This window comes from Acanthochromis polyacanthus, chromosome 17 (assembly GCF_021347895.1).
Source record: "Acanthochromis polyacanthus isolate Apoly-LR-REF ecotype Palm Island chromosome 17, KAUST_Apoly_ChrSc, whole genome shotgun sequence".
Taxonomy (NCBI): Eukaryota; Metazoa; Chordata; class Actinopteri; family Pomacentridae; genus Acanthochromis; species Acanthochromis polyacanthus.
The window spans coordinates 5,426,482-5,450,149 of NC_067129.1; the positions used below are offsets into that span (position 1 = coordinate 5,426,482).

At 38.0% G+C, this 23,668-nt stretch overlaps 2 protein-coding genes across 2 annotated transcripts; one reads left to right on the plus strand and one right to left on the minus strand.

Annotated features, from left to right (window-relative positions):
* Window positions 1-455: 455 nt before the first annotated feature.
* Window positions 456-10,346, minus strand: LOC110959193 (solute carrier family 22 member 5-like). The gene is made up of 11 exons (XM_022205971.2): window positions 10,066-10,346; window positions 8,846-9,028; window positions 7,536-7,639; window positions 6,113-6,264; window positions 5,805-5,976; window positions 5,091-5,217; window positions 4,108-4,208; window positions 3,340-3,554; window positions 2,702-2,884; window positions 2,430-2,565; window positions 456-564 (listed from the first exon to the last, which is right to left on the minus strand). Exons 1-11 carry the CDS (start codon window positions 10,270-10,272, stop codon window positions 495-497), a joined length of 1,650 nt encoding a protein of 549 aa, XP_022061663.2. The 5' UTR covers window positions 10,273-10,346; the 3' UTR covers window positions 456-494.
* A 1,827-nt stretch (window positions 10,347-12,173) lies between these two features.
* Window positions 12,174-16,901, plus strand: LOC110959199 (sodium-dependent phosphate transport protein 2A-like). Its single transcript, XM_022205980.2, has 12 exons — window positions 12,174-12,309; window positions 12,401-12,544; window positions 12,688-12,799; window positions 12,889-13,084; window positions 13,901-13,996; window positions 14,576-14,627; window positions 14,926-15,093; window positions 15,261-15,377; window positions 15,930-16,054; window positions 16,235-16,347; window positions 16,471-16,743; window positions 16,880-16,901. Exons 1-12 carry the CDS (start codon window positions 12,174-12,176, stop codon window positions 16,899-16,901), a joined length of 1,554 nt encoding a protein of 517 aa, XP_022061672.2.
* The last annotated feature ends 6,767 nt before the right edge of the window (window positions 16,902-23,668 follow it).

Here is a 23,668-nt window from a genome sequence, read left to right on the forward strand (position 1 = left end):
ATGCTATTGTGATAACACACTTTGCTTGGAAATGCACCGCCATAAAAAAATAAAAGGGAAAAAAGGGTGGGTGGGGGAAGTTTGGACTCTCGTGTCATTTGTAGTTAGATCAGCTGTGTAGGTAATCCTCCCTGTTCCTGACAGTTTCTATACACTTTAGCAACCTACCAAAAGTCAGATAATCTGTGAACACCTGTAGATTATGGCATACAAATATGCAATAAAAGACCGCATCATATGCTGTCACTTACAGATATTCTTTCTGGTGGACTTCTTCCTTATGCCATCCATGTGTACATTATTTGAGGGGCAGGACAACCACACACGTGTCACCAAGTCAATTTTGAACAAGCCTCTTGCCTCACAGAAAGGACAGATAGTTGTGTTGGAAAGTCCAGAGTTTAAACTTTATTTGACAGTGAGACAGCCCAAATCCCTCACACACCAAGCAGCAAGGCGCCTCAAACTCCATGATTGTGGAGGTTGTTATCTAGTCACAGTGGACTGTCCTGTTGTCTCACTGATAGTGGAGTCTTTTTTCTACTTTTGCATGGACATTTCATCCTGTTTTGAAGAGACAAGACAAACGAGCAAACAAAAACGTTAGTGGTTGTAGTGTTCTGTTTACAAATTGGGAGAAGCAAGAGCATAAAATTGTTTTTTTTTGTGGTCACTATTAAATTCAGAATTACCACAAACAAATACATTTCCTCAAGTCACTGGTGTCACATTTAGAACATGGCTAGAATAGATTTTAATGTGGGCTAAGGCAAGAAAATGAAAGGATAATGTCTGTGATTAAATTCGGGACCTTAATGATGTGAGGTAAATGTTCATCACTTTGAATAAATATTGTACTGAACAGTAAAGCTTCAAAAATAATCCTTGAGCCTGCCATAAAATGTTTGACCACTTGAGGGCAGCAGATATATATATATATATATATATATATGTTGTGAACATAACCTTTAAAGAGATTTGACTTGGTAGCAAGCATGTTTATTTACAAAAAATCAGCAGGTATGACAGATGAGCAACTTCTTTCAAACTGTTATTTGATACCTTGTAAATATGTTAAGATTAAAGCCTAACATTAAATGAATACTGCAGTTAAAACCAGGATAAAATAAGAGGTATTTGGACTGTATTTTGTCCTGCCAGAAGAGAGAGAGATGAAACTTCACAGTACGAGTCAGTTAAGCTCAAGAACGCCAACAGATCATTTAAAAATGTGATTTTACCCCACATCTATAATGCAAGTCACACATACATCTAATCAGATCACCGACTTCATATAGATCAATCATGGGATTTCTGAAATGTATTTTTATCTGTGTAGTTGTTTTATTCCCAGGAAAAATAGTTTACAACTAGTTCACGTATTCGGTTTTACAGAAACCCTTCAGAAAATGGTGATCTTTATTACATATGTAAACTCTACTTGCTTAAAAACTAGTCAGAATATTTACTCCTTGTAACCTCAGTACCTCTTATACTGGCCTGTAATGCAGGAACATATTTTCATCTGTTGTATGAAAAGTACCCGAGATATCATTACGATAAATTATGTCTTTCGGGTAACAGACACCAGCATGACTAAAAAACCATCCTATCTACTCTGTGAAGTAATTAGATGTCATGACCATTTAATGTCACAATTTTACAGCTTATTAAATTAAATTGCACATCTGTTAACATTTAAATTCTGTTTTTCTTAATTACTAAGATGGAAAATTTGCCAAGTTAATGTCATTCATTTAAACATTAAACTAATGGGGCACACTAAATCCATCCATCCTCTATACACCGCTTTATCCTCACTAGGGTCGCGGGGGGTGCTGGAGCCTATCCCAGCTGACACGGGCGAAGGCAGGGGACACCCAGGACAGGTCGCCAGTCTGTCGCAGGGCTACATATACAGACGAACACTCACACTCGCATTCACACCTACGGACAATTTAGAGTACTCAATTAACCTCAGCATGTTTTTGGACTGTGGGAGGAAGCCGGAGTGCCCGGAGAAAACCCACGCATGCTCAGGGAGAACATGCAAACTCCATGCAGAAAGATCCCAGGCCCAGACCGGGATTTGAACCAGGGATCTTCTTGCTGCAAGGCGAAAGTGCTAATCACTACGCCACTGAGCAGCCCCGGGGCACACTAAATGCTATATGAAATTAATATCCGTGAAGGGGGAGTATTGGACTAAACTGAACATATTTTATGGCACACTGTGGCACATCAGTTAAATACGCGTATTACTGACATTTTGTGTGACGTGGAAAACCTTCAGCACTATTAAAGAAGGTGACATTAAGATTGCTCAATTTTGTAAAATAAAGATGTCACTTCCTGCAGTAATTTAAAGTCAATGTATCACATTGGGTTTGAGCAACTACATAAAAAGGTGTATTTCTCAAGTAGTTTACCTCTCTCTTTCTTCCACTTGTTGGATAGTTTCAGGTAGAGGTTGTTTAAAACTCTCTGAGAGGAACAGAGTGGCAAAGGCAGACAACACAGCCAGAGCTCCCAATATTATATAGGGCAGGAATGTAAAGTACACACCTTAAAAAGGAGAAGAAAGGTTTGGATGAGAAATGTCCTTTGTAAGTGTGCATTTAAAGTAAACATAAGTTAAGGTATGTGCTTGAAATCAGGTATAACAGTCTGAACATTGTGATTAACAAACAAGTTCACTCACGCAAATTTAACACAAAAGGGGAAATGCAACTTCCCATTCTGGAAACAGCCATGCATATCCCCGTCGCTGTGTTCCTTAACACTGTTGGGTACAGCTCTGCGACGTAGGCAAATATCAAGGAGATACCAGTGGTAAATGCATATTTGCCCACCAACTCCAGAGTAAGAGACAGATTTGGTAGATCTAAAGGACAATACATTCTTATTATTCCGCTTGCATTTAATACAACAGAACAGAAACAACACAAACTCCAACTCTGTTGCGTTTGTGTGCACAAGAGTATTATCAGTGCATCTGAATCATGCTTCCCCTCTAGTAACATTGAGGCCATAAAACAGATGCTTCAGGAAGAAATAATCCAGAACTGAGGAATTATATTTCTCTTGCCAACACTTGAAGAGAAATCAAACTACTTTAGGTTCATTTTATAATCATAAAAATTCCTTCACCCAAGACATTCTATCATTTGTGACATTTTTACAAAGACATGTTTAATTTTCTAAAAACTAAATCAACTCTAGACAGTGTTTTTGAATTCCACAACATGAACTACCACTTTGGTGGCACCACATTTGCATCAATCTTTGTATATTTAAGGAAAAGGAACAGGCATTTACCATATTTCACTTTCTGCTTACCTTCTGGCACCAGTTGAATAAAGAATAGTGGCATTGCTCCAAGCAGGAAGCAACCTACTAAAGAAAGCCGTCGTGGAAAGTATCGCAAAGCCACCCAGCTGGAAATGTAGGCTGGAATCTCCACGACAGCGGCGAGAAAACAGCTGATGTAGGGGTCACCATGGAGCTGGGCCGCATTGAAGGACAGGCCAAAGTAGCCTACACAAAGGCTGAACCTGGCCACATCAAAGATAAATGGCAGCAATGTTTGAACTGAATTTTGAGTAGAAAACCTCTTAAAAAATAGCATTTCATGACACATACTGGAACTGCAAACACATGCAGATAATTGAACCAATGTGTTGGTGCAATGAACAAGCAACAAGTCACAGATATTTTCAGCATTTGCACAATTTATGCCATTTATGGAATTGATAAAAGGGACAAACACAGAACAACTCCAGAGTTAGACAGAGAAGAAAAAGCTGATTTTGAAACACTCAAGGAGGAATGTTTGGACATTACAAATTTCTGTGTGCAACATTAAATATGTGATGTCATTTTGACAAATGTATTTCTCAATTTTACTTGTGTTTATTTCATTAAACATTCTTTACTTTAAATGCGACATGTATTGATGGCCTTCACTCCATCTAATTGTTTTTTTTTTTAATCACTCGCATGTTTTCTAAGTTGCTGTGTGTTGAGCCGTCTCGGCTACCTTGGTAAGTGTTAATAACCTAGAAAGTCTAACTGTTAGTTTACAGTGATTAAAGGCTGTTTACTCACGACAACAAGCAGACGATGAGAGTTGTGGCTCTGACGCTCCTTAGCCTCAGCAGGTCTAAGACGGTGTACTGTTCCTTCGAGTGTGTCCTTGTCTTGGTGACCTGCAAGACACAAAAACGTCCGTCTCCCTATTTGTTGTGTCCTTTGTCGTAAGCCCGGTAGAGTTTAAAAGGTAGAAGTTGTTACAAAAAAAAAATTTAAGTACAAAAATCCTTTCTTCGACATTAATACAAATTAGTCATTTTAACTCCAGCTCTCATTATTTGGTTGTTTTTATGCTTAAAATATACATGGTAGAAAAAACAATATCGTCCATTAATGGGTAAATTACACAAACCCCTGAAATACAAACATTTCGTTGTTTACCCTGCTCAGCGTCAAACCGCTCAGCTGTTTTATCTGAGGACACACCAGACAAGATCACTGAACACTGACACAAATTAATGCAATATTATTATTTGGCCTCTAGGAACTGAACTAAACTGGAAATGTGTAATTGTTTACAGTACTCCGTTTAGACGTTAAATGCAAATAATAATTTAAAAAGCAATGAATTAATGCACTGCAGAGCGTGTTAATCATTCTCGGTAGTCGACTGCATTCAGTTTATCTGTATGTTCTTAGTATTCAAATGACTAGCTTAATGCATTTTGTGTGAATGGTCAGACAAAGCTACAGGGACTTGCTTTTGTGAACACATTAATTCAGTCACCTCTAGAAATAAAATTATACTGCTTTGCAGTGCATGTCGACAGCTAGCATCAGCATGAACACAATTTACAGGGAGGCTCCTTTTCAAATATGAACTTAAAGTTGCCCCTTGTTAATGTGCCTTTTTAAAAAAATTAATAAAATTGGACACTGCATTTTTTTTTTTTTTAACTTTGTATTTGTATAGAACAGCCATACCCCCATACGATCAAGTGTGTCTTTCAGGGGCTCTTCTGGTTAGTCATGTAAGATTTAAGTAAAAGTCAACTTACATTGCAATCTTCAAAGATGGTCTTTGGAACTTGAACTTTATTCCACTTAGCGGCCTTCCTCAATATGGCCTCAGCTTCCTCCACTCTTCCTTGAGAGATCAACCACCGAGGAGATTCTGGGATGAACCTAACTCATTATTCAACACAGAGAAAGAAAAGTTCAGGCTGGATATGAGGGACGCAGAAGACAAAACAACAAAGACAGTCAACGAAGGTTGTAACACCTCTCTCATGGGAAACAGATCAATGACGGATAACGACCACAATGTGCATTCTTGTCAAATGTTTGAGCCAAACATCAACCAAGTCTTAAAATGACTTATAATTTGAATACAGATTAAACAGCATTCTATAAAGTTTAATATTAAGGGATTTAAAAAACCCTGATAGAGGATAAAAAGATGCAAAAGAAATATAGTCTTTGATTTGCTAGAATTTGTTTGATCTGAAAGCTAACAAGATAGGACGAAATGTTATCTGGTCATCTGGGTTTTTAAATAGCATGTGACTGCATTATAAATTGTAAAATGGGTAATAAAACACTGCTTAAAGAGTAGAGATTTGGAAATGAATGCCATTTCCAAAATTGAAGTCTGCTTTCAGTTTTGAGATTATCTTTAATATTGACAAATGAACTAAGTACCTGGAGAAAGGCAAAAAAAATTAAGGTAATGTTGATACAATAGAAAGTGTCTTGTAGTGAGTACAACCTACCACCAGAGGGGGATAAACACCACACTAGGCACAGACAAAGCATACAGCAGAGATTTCCAGTCCCTCAAAAAGTAAGCAAAGAGAGGGAGCGTCATGTAGCCAATGGCAAAGGATAAACATGAACCCAAAGATGAGAAAAGGACACGTTCATTTCCAGTCAAAACCTCAGCACCTGCAAATAGGAAGAAATAATAGATATGTACAGTTCTTTTAACAGTTATTTTCACTATCTTTACTTACTAAATATATAAGAAAGAGTGTAAATGTGTATTGTGGTAGTATTTTTAGGATTAAATGTTTAGACGTACCCAGCACTAAAGCAGATAGATAGTTTATCTGTGCCAAACCATTGAAGAAGAGCAAGACGATGAACACAACCCACGAAGTCGCAAAGGCTTGAACAAAGACAAAAACTGTCTGCACTGCCATGGTTGCAAAAAGAACGGGTTTCCTTCCATATCTACAGAAAAAAAAAACAAGCCATTAAAAGGAGCAAGCGAAAATTACACTTTAAAGGATTTAGATAAAAATGGCTCACAAATGTTATTCAAATGTACTTCAATTCTTCACTTAATTAAAAGTAGCAATGCCACAAATATTCTGCTACAAGTCCTCATTCAAAATTTTACATGACTGAATAACTCACAAGAAGTATTATTTGCAAATATACATTTAAGTAGTAAAAGCAAATGCAGAATCAGGGCTTCTGCAGAAATCAGCAAATCAAATTTAATGCTTTTTAATGCTATACTGTAAAAAAATTTTAATGCCGTGACCGTGAACTCAACAAATTACACAGGTCTGTTTTTTGTAAAAGATGATTTTTATATGAAAACTGTCCCTTCATTTCACTATTTCTGAAACCGGAACCCCCCTCTGACAACCCATGGGCTGCAATCATTCTCTGAATTCCACGTTTTCTAGCTATTTTTGCATTTCCCCATTTCCCTGTTCTCCTCCACCTGCCAAAGATGTAGTTTTTGGCAATTGTACCTGACTGGCCGGAGCAATTATCGCAACGCTTCGGTATGTTTATGCAGATGCACATATCTGACGAATCACAGTCTAATTATATATTATTATAAAATATTTTTCTTGAAAAGAATTTTTAATGCCACTGAGAATAAAATGTAGCGATTTGTAATACCATTTAAGGCCTTAATTTTTAAAAATCAATGTAATGGCTATTAATGCTTTTTTATTCCCTGCAGAAACCCTGAGAATTGCCACTGCCACAGTGTTGACACAATTTTCTTTATTGATTAGACGTTTTCTTAAAAAGTTGAAACACATAACCTCAGCCTAAGTGCATCTAATCAGTTACAAAACCTGCAAAAACTTGTGGATATGCAAAGCCTTTACATTCAAGGCCAATATTGTCTCTTAAATGTACTGGATTTGCTGTGTATTGCATTGTATAGTGAGGCCCAAATTGCAGCACAAAACTATGAACAGTAACCTCACATTGGGAAATAGGCCCATCACATAATCTGCACAAGAAACGGGCACAAAATCACAAAAGGCAGTATGTTTGGTGCTAAAAACTGACACATAAAGCTACCATGTCAATAAAAAGTAACAGTAATATCTTACATTCTTGAGTCATATTAACATATACTGTACAGAGCTTAGCATTTTTTTTTGTTAAAGAATACTTTTGTACAAAATCATGCCGTCAGCACCAAATTAACATCTTTTAAAAAGCTACATGCATGTGCGTGTTTTCAGTACCTGTCAGACAGCTGTCCTGAGAAGACTGATCCAAAAAGAACTCCCAGAAAGAAAACTAAGGTGGTGAACGGCCGCTTCCATTGATCAGTGCACACCAAGTCAAACTGAAAATCAAAATGTGAACTGTTAAACTACAAAATATGAGGGCAAAATAATATCTGTGTTAATGTTACTGATTTAACGCATTTCCAATGTGCACTCCACTACTGGTTTTGTTCAAATGTTGGTTGTTTTCAGGCATATCTGGATAAAGTACAATTAAAGAAAGAGGCGAAATAAAGTCTCTATTCTTTTTACTGCCTCTTGAAATGACCAAATCTCACACTGTGTTACTCCACTCAACATTAATACATTATCTGAAGTGCATCTGGGATGTGCAAGCTCTTTGCTTATATACCAATACTACATGCATCATCATCATACCTGCTTTATCAACTAGCCTACAGTGCTAGGGGCAGCATAGTCTGTATGACGGTGTTTAACATAAGGCATTGCAACCGGCATGTTGAGATGAATGAATAAAACTCTCCTTTAACTGCTAAAGGAACTTGACAACAGAATATTAGGCTTAAAGCACCTATATACAAATATAAAGCAATGTTTTGACATTTACTGGACTTCTTTTGTGTTGTACTGTATGTCTTACATGGTGCACTCTGGAAGCTCAATAATCACACATGCAAATTGTGATGGCCTGTGTTGTGGACTCAGGTGCATCACTGAGCGCTTTGATTTCTTAGGCAAAAATGGAAACAAAATCCCCACACTCGCCAGACCGGAGCTGCAGTGCAGGCTGAATTGAAAAGACAGGGTGTGTCTGTTACAGTGTAGTGAAAGATCATCCCTAAACAGTCCAACAGAGCGTCAAGTTCGTCAAAGTGAATGAAGCAATTATAAGGCATCAGACAAAATGCCTATGCTAACATCAAAACAACAACACTCAATCTCTCTTTTGAGCTAGGTATGTTTTGTTAAAAACGGATGAGAAAACCACTGTTAAAGTAAAAGGGTAACAATGCCTCCATTTGTTTGTGAAGGGCATACTTCGACAAGTATGGTCATTAGTGACTTAATTTTAATGATAGTTCCAAGTACTGAATGAACTTTTAGACATGCCAAAAATGCTGCAGGGTAATGCCCTACCCTAACTAAACTGTAGAGGCAATATAATTAAAAAAAGGACATTATCCTGAGGCAGAGACAGTATGTTCGCACAGAGACTTGTACAAAACCACCACCACAAACCAATCAATAACACAAACTAAATACAAATACAGAAAAGAGATACGCAGAATAACAATTTGACATACCTCAGACACGATGGTAGACTGATAAATGTCTTTGCTGTAGCTCCACCCGTCCACACAGCCCTCCTGCTCCAGGTCAGTGAGGTTCACGTCCCTGCCAGGAATGTATCCCAGAGCGGAGAGATTTCTGACCACATCCAGCCGGTATCTGCTGCAACTGCTCAGCTCTGGTTTTCCATTCACCACCTGACGTTGACAGAGCCAGTACTTTTTTGCTTAGAGCAGGTATTTGCAAACATACTGATCCTTGCATTATTTATGATGGCATTGCTGTGGAAAAAATCTCTATCTATTCTAAGTTCAGCCTTGATCGATCGATGTAAAAATAAAATCTGATGAGTCTCGAAGTGTCTTTGTCTTTTTTATTTAAAGCATCAGGAACACAGATGGCATTCAACCCAGAGCAATGGCAAATGCGCCTTCAAGAGGGGGAACAACCATTCTTATACCTTCAGCATCACATACACACCTATGGAGAGTTCCCTATCTGAAGATCACAGACGTTGTTTTTTCCTAAAACATTGCAAATCTCAGAATGTACAGACAGTCACCCCCCTTAGGTGAGAAACTTCTTGTGGTTTATCAACCGTCAGAAAACCAGAAGTGTAAGCATAAAATGGGGAAGCGTTAAGTGATACCAAGAGATGGGTTCAATGGAGGGTGACATTTACCATTTGGGGTGTCTTGAGGAACAAACACAGATAGAGCATCTTGGCTAGGTCACAGACAGTTCAACAGTATCAAAGGTTCAGCTGTACTTGTCACATAGCAAGAGGTTTAGGAATCTTACTTCCTCATTTATATATGTCAAGCAGTAAACAAATTCATGTATCTTAAAATATCAAAGCAGTTTTGAATAATAAGGCTTCAAATAATAAAATTTCCATTACAGCATACTATTTAAAGAAATGTAATACTCTGAGAACAGAGGAGATGACAACTGCATGTCAAACTGTACTGTTTTAAACCTTCACAGATAATCTTGTAATGCAGTCAAACCACAAGAACAGCACGGCATTCAGAAAACAGTAAACATACCAAATTGTGGATTTTATTACCAGAATGTAGTACTTTGCTCTTCTATAGAATCATATTAAATTCAGAATGAAATACTATATTATTTCAGGATTCTTAGTCTTGCCTTACAAGAAGGAAAGTTAGTCCCCAAAGTTAGTTAGTGATTTCTCAAAATTTTCAGAAAAAAAGTTCCTGCAGGGACTCACCTCTACGGGGATGATACTTTTACGCCAGTCTTCTGTGATGTTGGTGTCAGACACGAGGCACTGGTGACTTGGTACATCAGTCAGGAAAATAAGTGTGAAAGCACCTAATCCATTGGGCACGATGGTAGAACAGAGCAGGAAGAAAAAAATCAGCTGGAAGCGTCCCCACTGACCCAGGAAAGCAACAGTGGTATCATAATCCTTCATAGTCAGGTATTCCCTTTCTATCTTGGTAACCTGTTCTACACGCCTAAAACTGTATCCCGTGGTGTTCCGATGTTCCTACTGCAGACGTATCTCTATAAAGCTATACCTGTTTACAGGTTAGCCCGCCCCACACAACACACGTGTCTCTTCTTCCTTATAATGCTTGTTTAAACCTGCCTACCCAGGAAAACCTGTGTGAGGGTTTGGTTACCAGTTCAGCAAAGTCCGCAATGTTCCAGAGCCCCACGGGGCCTCAACAGACAATATTTACTCATACATTAATATTTGGCATTATTTAATTAAATTAAAAAATTGCACGATATTGCTCTTTTGTGTGTAATTAACACACAAAGCCTCCAGCTTATAATTCTTATTTTCATCATCAGTACATCTGGCAGTCATTTCTTATTCTCTGTTTCTGACAAATAACTCGGATTGTTTCATTGAATGACCACAATTTCAAAACTCAAAGCTGTTGAGTTGTGATGCACAACTGGGAAACTACTATAGCAAATATTTGCACTCTGCGGCATTTTAAATGTTGAACTAAAAACAATATTCAAAACTCTCTTTAGAAATGCATGTCCAACCTCAAAAGTAGTCAGTAGCAAAGACTTTGGCACATATCCAAAAGCACTACCTAGGGAAGCCAGTTAGTTCAGTGTTATTTTGAACATGTGTGTCAATCAGGTTGTTCAGCACAGATAAAAGCTCAAAGCACCAAACTCAAAATGACATCTGTTAAAGCCTTAAATAGGGTTGTCAGCAGACAGGACAGGCATTTATTTAAAGTATATCATTTTAGGGATGCAGTATGAGAAAGCAGTGCTAATGTCGTAACCATTGTTATTTAAGACATTACCACCTCTTTCTCATATCGCTTAAAGCAGCTATGGTCTACCACTAGATGTAGCTGTTGTCTCTAAAGTAGTTGCCTGTATTTTTAATAATACATTGATATGGCCTTGCTGATTTGTGACCAGTTTGACTTTTGATACTTTTCCATTAAAACCTGCAAGCAAATTCGAAACTTTAACTTATTCCCCAAGGATTTTCCATACATTTTTTATTTGCATAGTAGTTGAAATTCTTGCAGGGGAACTTCAAAGTGAGACAATAGTAGATGGCTTACAAATAAAAACATGAAGAAAAACCTGAGGAAACAGTTCTGAGATGTCCATTAACCAGTCATCCATACTTTAACTCTAGTAGTTAATCTACACCACACAGTAGCACCTCCCTGTTCTTTTCTGCTCTTCCTTCTTGCTCATTTTCTCATGTTTCATTTTGTGACTCGTTTTTTGCTTTAATTACATATAATGTATAGTGTAGATCTTTGTTTTTCATCAAAGAAATCTTCTTTGTTTTTGTTTATTTTTTCTTAAAACATTGACTTTCTGCAGAGGGGACCATTTCATCAAAACCCAAGGTATGTTAAAAAAATTAAATATAAACTAAGTATAAATATTATATTTACTAGCAGAAACAAGAGTCACACATTTTGTCCAGATTTGTTTAAAGTGGAAGTATAACTCTTTCCATTCTGGGTTACTGGTATAGCAGAGGGACCATTTCATCAAAACCCATGGTACGTTAAAAAACCTCCAGCACTATACAGACATAATTAGACAAAGTTTGAGATTTATATATAAATACATAGCAATTGCCAGCCTGTATTAGTTTAACATATATTGTAATATATTATTGCCATAAGCTGTTGCTTCAATTTTTTTTAAGTTGTAGTCTCTATTAAGTTACATATAAGAACTTCCACCACTGCTATTACCACTAATTGTGCTACAGAACTTCTGCTGTTTAAATGCTACCAGTACCATTGGTAGAGGTACTAACCAGTACTTTTTCCGCTTTAATTACCCATCACTAAAGCCCAAGATCTGACCATGGAAACTCTGTCAAAACCACAGCGAGTGAGAATGGTGGCATCTACTGTCTGCAAAATCCCCCTCCTTTTACTGCTTCTGTACTTCTTTGTGTGCTCCCTCGATATTTTAAGTTCTGCCTTTCAACTTGCTGGAGGTAAGCACAAGCAGGTGACTGATTTAATTTTCAACTGTAATATGTAACGTTTGATGTTAACTTTTAAGGCTGGCCTCCTTTCTCCTTCCAGGGAGGGTAGCAGGGGACATTTTCCAGAAGAATGCTATCCTGTCTAACCCAGTGGCAGGCCTGGTGGTTGGGATACTGGTGACAGTCTTAGTTCAGAGTTCCTCCACCTCCACCTCCATTATAGTCAGCCTGGTTTCTTCTGGTTGTGAGTTAAAGTATTAACAAGACTGTACCTTAAATAATAGTATATTTATACATCACTAGAAAAAAGACACACCATTGACCACCGCATGTCTCTGTTATCCATTTTAGATCTCAAATTTTGTCTAATCATGTCTTTCTGTATAGTACTGGACGTGCGGTCAGCCATTCCTATCATCATGGGCTCCAACATTGGAACGTCAGTCACTAATACCATTGTTGCTCTAATGCAGGCCGGAGAGAGAGAGGAGTTTGAGAGGTACAGCTGTGTGTGTATCTGTACTGCATAGGTTTATCCTATCTATCTTTTAAAAAAATAAAAATAAATTGTACTTATTTGTATTCCAGGGCATTTGCTGGAGCTACAGTCCATGACTGCTTTAACTGGTTGTCTGTCTTGGTGCTTCTCCCTCTGGAGGCTGTTAGTGGGCTGTTGAGGAGACTGTCACAGGCTGTAGTCGACACACTACAACTTAGTAGTGGAGATGAAGCTCCTGAACTTCTTAAAGTCATCACTGAACCACTGACTAAAATGATTATCCAGGTACTGTGGCTGCAAAATTCATTCAGCACAAAAGAAACATATTTTACAATTCAAGACGCATACAGAAGCAAATCTAATTTGCCAATGACAAACGCAGACTTTGACTCTATACTATTCTCCTGGATGTTTCTGAAAAGCGGTCTGTGACTTTAAGAGGATATCGCAGCTCCTCAAACTGGGCAATAGTACTGTGTCAGTGATTATTCCTGAAGTGTGCCGAGTGGGCAGAAACTGCATAGGATTTCTGGAGAACTTTGAATTTTTAAATTGTGTTTGAATTGGCCTTTAGTTAGGAGCAGATACATGTAAAACAGGTACCACAGCACATAACACTGCAGCTCTTGAATTGCTAAAAATGATTAGTTAGCTTTAGTAAACACTGCATCATTCATTTAGAAGAAAAAAAACCACATTATTTTACATTGACTATTAAACTAATTTCCCATTGTTATTTTACAGCAGTGTAATTGCAACTAGCTGCAGGGAAAATGCTTGGGCTCTTAAGCAAAACAAAGTACAAACTAACAAGTAGCCTTCAAAAAAAAAAACTTTCACAAAAATTGCATAAAACATTGTGTACACCTCATTAAAAGACACGAAGATGTAACATGGTCCAGTTTATGGTGAGAACATGCCACCTCAGCCTACACTAAAAAGTTGGCTACCAAACAAAAAAATCTTTTGCAAAAAGGTGGCAGGTAATATTTCCATCACTAAACTTATTTGTAGCCTCTCTCCTATAGACAACTAGTAGCAGTAAAATGTAACTCTACTCCAGTGTAATAACAATGACATAACGTTGTTTTCTACGTATAGCTGGATCATTCAGTCATTACAGCCATCGCTACAGGAGATCAAAGCATGAGGAACAAGAGCTTGGTGAAAAAATGGTGTCAGACCACAACCTTGAAGGTACTCGCACAAGACAATACACACGTGGACAAAATTGTTGGTACCCCTCAGTTAAAGAAGGAAAAAACCCACAATTCTCACTGAAATCACTTGAAACTTACAAAAGTAACAATAAATAAAAATTTATTGAAAATTAAATAATCAAAAACAGCCATTACTTTTGAATTGTTGATTAACATAATTATTTAAAAAAACAAACTAATGAAATAGGGCTGGACAAAAATGATGGTACCCATAACTTAATATTTTGTTGTACAACCTTTTGAGGCAATCACTGCAATCACTTTCAAGTGATTTCAGTGAGAATTGTGGGTTTTTCCTTCTTTAACTGAGGGGTACCAACAATTTTGTCCACGTGCGTATATGCTATGGTAATGGTAGGTGAATGCACGTTTCTTCTCACTGACTTTAGGTGAAACATCAGTCACAATTTTAGCAAGCTAAAAGATATTACTCATTTCAAATATGTGTAGAACTAGATACATGCTTCAATTACTTTATAGCAATGTTCAATAAAGTAAACTATTGCAGTTCTCCTCATCTCTTTGCTTCGGTCTACTTGTTTGTTATTGTTAACAGGACAATGATACATCCTGGGGAACACACAACCTTTCAGAACAAACACAGAAATGTATGCAATTTCGTCAGTTTGTCATTAAGTCTGTGATCAGCTGTCTATCGAAAAACTCATCTCCTTTCATACATTTTTTCCTTCTACTTGTGTGTTTAAATCACTAAATTTGACTGCATCAATAATCAAGCATCGACTTCCACTTCAAATTAAACTGATGAATAAGTTACAACTTTGTCAGTAGTTCTGAAAAAAATGTGGTAATTCTTTCTTTCAGATCTTGGTAGTAACATTTGGTCTGTTACTTGCTCTGTGTATAATTATCATTAAAACATTATGCGTCTGTTTTTCGACTCAGGTAGGCATCTCTTTGTGGACTGCTCTTTGTCAGACTTGGCCATAGGTCTGATTCTCCTGGCTTGTTCTCTGTTGGTCCTGTGTAGCTGCCTGATAATTCTGGTTAAACTGCTCAACTCCCTGCTGAAGGGCCAGGTGGCCAATGCTATTAACAATGTAGTTAACACAGGTAATATAAAAATAAGTGCAAATGCTAAATGAATCACAGCTGAACTCCCATTTAACCGCATTCCTCACTTTTTAAGTGGGCTTAAATCTAGTAAGTATAAACAGAGACACTTCATAACTGATTTTGGAAATATTAAAGTCTCTCTTTCTTACTGTGTTGCCCTGCAGACTTCCCCTATCCTTTCACCTGGCTGGCAGGTTATCTGGCTATATTGGTGGGAGCAGGCATGACCTTTTTGGTTCAGAGCAGTTCTGTCTTTACGTCTGCCATCACTCCACTCATAGGTAAGAAGAACACAAAAACCATAAAACTATCATGCAAGTTACACCTACCTAAGAACTTAGAGATTTTTTTTAGATTGCAATATGCTAAATGTTTGTACTTGCAAAATGTGTTTGCTACCACATAATTTACAAAAAGATTATATAAGAAACAAGCTATTTGTACCAGTGTGTATCTGCATTCTCATCTCTTTTGCTGTTCACTTCAGCAGTTAAATGACCACCTCAGTGTTTGCACTCTTGCTTGCCATGGTACACCATTAACAGGACTGTAAGAGATCACAGTTAGGCATGTTTATGAAAAAAAAGCTCCATTTGTTTGTGCTCAACCTGAAGGATGACTTTTTATTTTGGTCAATCAGTAACAAGTACCATTCTGACTTAAAGTGCTGTACTGTTTTTGACCTTTTAACATTCACCTTGGTTTGTGGTTGTTTTAATTTGTATAGAGCTCAAAGTGTTTGGTGATTTCAACTAAATTAACTTGAACTTGTGGATTTTACTGAACGCAGAATAAGAGCTATACTACTTACCGTTTATACTGTGACCCCTCAGGGATCGGTGTGATCAGTATTGAACGAGCCTACCCTTTAACCCTCGGATCCAATCTTGGAACCACAACTACAGCTACACTAGCAGCCCTAGCTAGTCCAGGAGATAAGCTAGCTGCTGCTACACAGGTGCATACACAGCCATGACCCTCAAGCTGCCCTTTGAAGATCTGTCTGAAAGCGAGGAAGCTTCTTTAACTGCAAGGGAAAGACTTCTGTTGTACCTTTGTCATGCGTACTTGCTCTTCTCTAGCTTTGTCTGTCACGCCATCTTGCCAGCATCTTTCATCCTCACCTCTTTCGTTTCAGGTTGCTTTGTGTCATTTTTTCTTTAACCTCCTTGGTATCCTGCTGTGGTATCCCATACCAGCTACACGCTTACCCATACGCATGGCCTGTGCTCTCGGCAATCGCACTGCCAGGTATGTGAAAAATAATTTCTGCATAATATCTCAAGATGGTACCTGATTGCAATGCAAATCTAAATATTCTGACAAGGAATAAAAAGAGAAAAATTAATCAACACATGTAAAACACATTTTTAGGTATCGCTGGTTTGCTGTCTTGTACCTGCTCCTCTGTTTTCTGCTACTCCCATCCCTCATATTTGGTCTCTCCATGGCTGGCTGGAAGGTGATGACTGGGATTGGCGTGCCGGTCATTACGGTGATTATATCTGTTGCAACAGTAAACATCCTCCAGGTGAAAAGACCTGACTGTTTGCCACTGAAGCTACAGAACTGGGACTTTCTTCCTGGTTGGATGACCTCATTGCAGCCCTTGGATGATGTCATCACTAGGGTGACCCTGTGGAGCAGGCAAGGAAAGGGTAAATATCTCTGCTGTTATAACAGAAATTGACTTGTTTTTTTATAATGTCAGGCACTGTGGCTCTAATTTATCTTTTTCATTGTTTTTTCTACATTGCATCCTCTCTGTTGTTTTCGCTTGAAGGTTGGTGCTTCAGGAGAGGTGACAGTCCAGTCACATCAGTGGAGGCCATTACTGTCATTAATGAGAGAAGTGTAAGGGAGAAGTGGCAGCAGAATGTGGACAAGCAGCAGACTGATGAGAACTGGATGAAACAAAGAGGACTGGACCGCCATAGATGCTGTGATTTACAACAGTTTCATGACATTTATACAAATATCAAAGCTAGCAACACGTCGACAGAAAACAAAATGTATCACTGCACAAAGAAAGAGATAAAGTCAAACAATGACAGCTCTCAACTGCAGAGCACTCACTTGTAGTGCTGTCTGGCACATCTTAAACCAAAGTGTTTCAAAACTTGTGTAAACAACAACTGCGGAAAAACCCAAACGCTCATACCAAAACAGCAAACTGCAACCACTCCAAACAACCACAAGTGCATAAGAGCACAGCAGAGCACATTTCCCATGGCAGGACATACAGTAGCAGTATACATCTACACACAACGCCAAAAAGATCAGATGTGCATGCAAAACCAGCTGTGTAATCATTTCTGAAAATATTTATAACTTATTTATTACAGAGAAGGTCTGGAGTTCAACTAATAAATCAGCCGATGTTATACACCGATCAGGCATAACATTGTGACCACCTGCCTAATATTATGCTGGTCATCCTGTCACTCCTAAAACAGCCCTAAACTGTTGAGGCATGGACTCCACTAGACCTCTGAAGGTGTGCTCTGGTGTCTGGCATCAAGATGTTAGCAGCAGATCCTTTAAGTCCTGGAAGATGCAAGGTGGGACCCCCATGGGTTGAACTTGTTTGTCCAGCACAACCCACAGATGCTCGATTGGATAGAGATCTGGGGCATTTGGAGGCAAAATTAACATCTCAAACGCCTTGTTTTGATCCTCAAACTGTTCCTGAACCATTTACTCTGTGGCTCGGCGCATTATCCTGCTGAAAGAAGCCACAGTCATCACAGAATACCGTTTCCATTAAAGGATGTACATGGCCTACAACAATGCTTAGGTCGGTGGTATGTGTCAGAATAACATCCACATGGATGGCAGGACCCACGTTTTCCCAGCAGAACATTGCCCAAAGCATCAGACTGTCTCCGTCAGCTTGTCTTCTTCCCATAGTGCATCCTAGTGCCATGTGTTCCCCAAGTAACTATGTGTTCCACATGCACCCAGCTTTCCACATGATGTAAAAGATAGCGTGATTCATCAGACCATGCCACCTTCTATTGCTCTGTGGTCCATTTCTGATGTTCACGTGCCCATTGCTGGCGCTTTCAGTGGCGCACAGGGGTCATCATCACCTGCAGCTATGCAGCCTCATATGCAACAAACTGCAATGCATTGTGTGTTCTGACACCTTTCTATCAGAACCAGCATTAACTTCTTCAACAGTCTGAGCAACAGTAGCTCATCTGTTGCATCAGTCGTTTCCCATGTGACCCCACCAGGACCCTCTCACCGGTTCACCACCATTCCTTCCTTAGACCACTTTTGATAGGTAATGATCGCTGCGGATCAGGAACACCTCACAACAGCTGCAGTTTTGGAGATGCTCTGATCCAGTCATCTAGCCACCACAATTTGGCCTTTGTCAAACTCACACAAATCCTTATGCTTGTCCATTTTTCCTGCTTCCAACACATCAACTTTGAGGACAAAATGTTAATTTATTGCCCACTATATCAAACTCATGAGCAGGTGCCACTATGAAGACATAATCTGCGTTAATCATTTCACCTGTCAGTGGTCATAATGTTATGCCTGATCTGTGTATAGCCTCTTGCTAGCTTTCTGATATCATTGTAGACAGATATTGACTGACAGTACAAAATGCATTTTGTGCTGTGAATGCTGTGCCCAAAAGACAACACAGATAAGCTTATTTTTTGTGTATTGTAAAATTCCCTGCTCAGTAAATGTTCTGGTCAGTCTATTCACAAACAAATGAAAATTAAATTATTGTATTTATGGTTTGCATTTATATTTTAAAAAAAGAAAGAAAAAAAGAAACTAACAAATTTTCTATCACATTTTCTAAACTGTCAACCTGTCAGTTGGTCTGACACCTGGCCACTGAATTGGGGAAACCTATTTTACATTCAAATCAAACAGTTTTAGAATAGGATATGAATAGCTAATATATGGCACATTGGTTTCTTCCCACGATCCACACAGACAATAATTAACAGTCAAGCTTCACTTTAACACTGCTGATGTACGAGGAGTGTGTGAATGCTAACTGCGGTAACTGTGGTATGTACTCATTTCTGCAGTAGCTGCACAAGCAAGCTATGAACTAGTAAACCCAAAACAAGAACCTTATTCAAATATAAAATACAGAAAAAGAAAGAACACTGTCTTGGTATGGCAGTAACAGAAATATTAAATAAAATACTGATACGATTTAAAAAGTTGTATGAACATATGGTTTTATGGCATTGTATTTTTAATTTTTTGGTTTTCGATGCATGTTTTTCAAAGTAAACATGAAAAGAAACACTGAAGAAACCTGTCCTCTGCTGTCAATAATATGTGCAGTCGATCCCAGAAGATTGCAGGCTTATCAGAAAAGATCAGGAGCAACCTTCTTTGTGTGCTGGCTAAAATGGATGGGCATTTCTGGTGGCACTAATGTACCTTTAAACAGTTTTTATCAAGCTTTGTTACAAGGTGAAAGGCACATCGACCTGTGGTTACAGAAGCAATGAAGTGTGTCTTCCTTGGGCCTGTGAGTTTCAGGTAGGATATCAAGGCTAAGGCTATGACAGAACATGAAAAAAAGCTGTGGTTTCTGACAGACAGCTAGACGTGGGTAATTTTGTATTAACTTTGCAGCCTGTGAGAATGTTAAGTGGTGCAGATATGTGGCAGGAAGTTTAAACTTCTCTGTCTATTCTTCACAGAAAGACATTAAGTGAATAATTAGCACATTTTCATGCTTAGTTGCAGGATGCATTGGGAAAAAAGAACATTCAATTATTTTCATGATTCTGTAAACTTAACATGTTTAATAGTTTTTATGCAGCTTCCTTGTTAACCATCCAAGAACAACATGGTGACCACTTTCAAATGCAAAGGCTGCACGAAATGCGAAAAAAAATTACACTGTGCGCATTTGGAGTAGACAGGAAATCCTGTCAGACTCCTCTTAGAGTAAAGATCTTTAGCTCTTTAATGTTTGAAAAGAAAGCGTGATGATGATTATTTTCTCAAATAATCATCTAACTGTCCATTGTAAGTAGGATGTTTTGTTAAAGGGGATGTGATAATGACAACCTGAAACTACCTTAACAGTTTCACAAAGCTGGGTGTCAGAGCTGTTTTGGTGGCATGGAGGGAGATCTACGCAATTTTACACACTTAAAGATTTGTCTTCAACTGAATTCGGTGCATCTCCGAGAGGAAAACTCTAAATGAAACTGTAACCAGAATACCTCACTAGCAGACCATCTGCTTTTCTGTAACAGGTGTGAGAGGAAAAATTTCTTTGCAAAGAAAGGAAGAAGTTGTTCTGACTGTGAATAAACTACATGTAATCTTATAATGTTAAAGACTGAGGGAAGTTAACAGGAATTGATCACCACTGCAGTCCAGCAAGACAACAATATCATATTTGAAATGAGATGAAACTCATTCTTCATATTGTACAGAGCAGCTTTCAAAAGCAACAGTTTCAGGTATTTGTAGTGAATACTGATTTTCACTTGGTCTATAGCATCCGACACATCCAAGAAATCACTAGCTGCCTTCTGTCCATCCCATATCCTGTTTTGTATAATTCCACATCAGCAACATTCTCACTGGATGCTCTGGATGGATCCATACTCTGTCAAACACCCAGGTAGGGATTACAACTACTTACAAAAAGCTCATCAATTTTTAAGTAGTCAAGACTGATGTGTGTTAACCTCATTGAGAGAAACAAAAAAGTCAAACTCCTTGTATGTGTTGACATACATGCCAATAAAGCGGATTCTGACAAAACACAAAGTTGTAGCCATGACAGTAGACAACATTTTAAATACAGATGATGTTACAAAAAAAAAAAAGCTACAAAGTTTTAAAATTTTAATGTTTCACACATCTTTAAGTCAGCAGCATGGAAGATTTATACAATTACCAGTTCAAACGTGGCTCTCAAGCTTAGTGTTATTAATTCTTTATCCAACCAAATGTAAAACATTGTCACTCTATTGTTCTTAAATTAAAATGCCGTATAATGGCCAGAAAATTGTCATAATGCCCAGAAAACATTACGATGCAACAGTGAACCTGACCTTTCAGCTTTGGGATGTAAAATGTCACCACGTCATAATTTTATATTATTTTTCATCTGTGGGAAACGTCATTGTCTTTGCAGTTGATGTTCCTTATTCAGTGAAGTCAATACAGTTCTAAATATCAGATGGTTACCAGTCTGCTACATTGAAATGTTCAATGCAGACCAAGTGGAATGTAACGTCAGACAGCTAGACAAGTCAAAACAGTTTTGTCAGTGACACACTGCTAGGCCTGAACAAGTTTAAAATTAGGTACCGTCATTAGTCAGGGACAGAGAAGGGGGGGGGGGGGGGGGGGGGGGAAGCAGGGTGGTTTGTTGTATCATCAGCAGTCAGTGAGAAAGTTTGGTTTTGTGCAGAGGTTTCTTACAAGTGCATAAATGCTTTTATTGAATGAAAAAAAAGCTACATACACTAAGTTAAGAAATAGGAAGTATCCATTTCCTCCTCTTTGCACACCCACATAAAAGTGAAATGTCCTTCAAATGGCATTTTCCAGGGAAACCGTTTGTGTGCTAAAAAGGAAGTGGGCCCCCTTAAAATTTAAACAAAATAGTTATAAAATTGTCAGTTTGTCACCTTTGAACTCAACTACTCACACCTGTGTGTTTTGTGCATTATTTATTTCTGCATGCAGAAACTGAAACTCACACCTCAGTAACAACAACCACCTTTTTCACAACTCTGCAACTGTTACAGTTTTCATTGTTCTGCAAAACTGTTAGACTATTACTACAGATCTGTTTAAAAGTAATTTGTACTATGGTACTCTGTTTTCCTGAGGATATTTTAAAGTCTTACAGTGGATTTAGAAAACTTGTTTGAAAATAACAAGAGTAAGAAGCCAATGTACAAACAGCAACAATGTGGAAAATTACATAAAGTAATTTACACGACTGTATAAAGGCCCTTGGAAGGTGCACACAGATCTATACATTTTTGCAGGTGCCTAAATTCTAGGGCAGAAGAAAATAAATCCACTTTAAGCCACAAAGTCTGTCACTGGACATTGTTTTACTCTGATACACTATTGTTTGTCAGCAGCCTTTATCTGAGTAGCGTATCATTAAAGATTCAGTCTGTGACTATAAAAGTAGCAGAACCTTGTACTTCAGTCTTTCTCAAGTTGAGAGGAACATCTCAGTAGCTGCTTCCTTGATTCTCATCACACAATGAGACAGCAAAAGGAAGAAGAGCATAAACCAGCCTTCTACTGAACATTCACAGGTCAGTATCGGATAGCAAGAGAACATCACACCGCTGCGACTGAGGTAAGTGATGAATTTGATTTTGTAACTATGTACGCAGACAGTGTAGAAAAACACTGCAGTGTTGTACTGCACTTTTAATGGTCTCATGATTGGTAGAAATGTGTTACCTTTACTAAAACTCTCTGATTTTGCTAATCACATTGAACAACTTTAATATATTTCAGTGACTTTCTGGCTTCATCCAAACCATCAGCCTAAACCTAAAGCAGTTCTCTATCCACTGGTTTTCATCATAAAAAACAAAATGTGATTTTATGTAAATGTCTACATATGTATGTGTTACAGAAATCATGATTGCCAGCTACATAATCACTGCAGTTCTGGCAACAACAGCTCTGGCGAAAGGTATACTTCAGTGTTACAGAATGGTGTACTGTTGAAATATTAACTCAATATTGTTGTTTCTTCTTTTGTTTTCTTTTTCTGATTTATATTTCAGTCTGTATTTACATTAACATTTAGATTTTTGGTTTCTTTTAGGATCAATTGAATGCAATTTTTTAAATTCTTCTGAACCTCGTCAGTGTTTTGGAGCAGTCGGAGAGCCACTGATTTTCCATCTGTCAGATAAAGCCAATACTGAGTTTATGTTGACCAAGGATGGCAACAAGAGGATTCTAAAAATAGACAAATTTGGCAAGGTGACGCACTATGGAGACTATGAACTCACCTATGAACATGGAACATTGAAAATACTTAACACCATGAAGATACACTCTGGAGACTACGAGTTGGAAGAATTCAGTTCTGATGGAAAGTTACTGAAAAAAGTCAAAGTTCATCTAGAAATACGAGGTAGGTAATGCAAGGTTGCTTTAAAAACAAAAAACAACGATGGTCATGTTCTTCTTCCTACAAATGTCACCCGTCTACTAACTCTCTGATGTACAACTTTGGTCAAAAGTGACACAAGCTAATGTTTTGCTCAGTATCTTTGCATGCTATGCATATTTATTATGACTGGAATTTCACTAAATCCTCAACCAAAGTATCCCAACATCAAATGAACACTTGTATATAAATAGAAAAACAGTTATTTTTAAATCATTACTCCGTGAATGCATCACATGGATTCATAATCCCTCATATGTGTTCTACACTGAATTTGACTTTTTTTTGTTAGCATTTTGCCTTTATTAGAAAGCATTAGACAGTGATGTGAAATGTGGAGAAAGAGCATACAGGAATATGCTGTAAAGGTCTGGCTGGAAATTTAACCAGGGACTCACT

Excerpts from the sequence above, each read along its gene's own strand:
- LOC110959199 (XM_022205980.2), top strand. The coding sequence starts at position 12,174 with ATGGAAACTCTGTCAAAACCACAGCGAGTGAGAATGGTGGCATCTACT. Across the intron at positions 13,085-13,900 it reads TGACTAAAATGATTATCCAG|CTGGATCATTCAGTCATTAC; the intron begins GTACTGTGGCTG and ends TTCTACGTATAG. Across the intron at positions 15,378-15,929 it reads TGCCATCACTCCACTCATAG|GGATCGGTGTGATCAGTATT; the intron begins GTAAGAAGAACA and ends GTGACCCCTCAG.
- LOC110959193 (XM_022205971.2), bottom strand. The coding sequence starts at position 10,272 with ATGAAGGATTATGATACCACTGTTGCTTTCCTGGGTCAGTGGGGACGC. Across the intron at positions 5,218-5,804 it reads GTGTTTATCCCCCTCTGGTG|GTTCATCCCAGAATCTCCTC; the intron begins GTAGGTTGTACT and ends ATAATGAGTTAG. Across the intron at positions 2,885-3,339 it reads TATTCAACTGGTGCCAGAAG|ATCTACCAAATCTGTCTCTT; the intron begins GTAAGCAGAAAG and ends ATTGTCCTTTAG.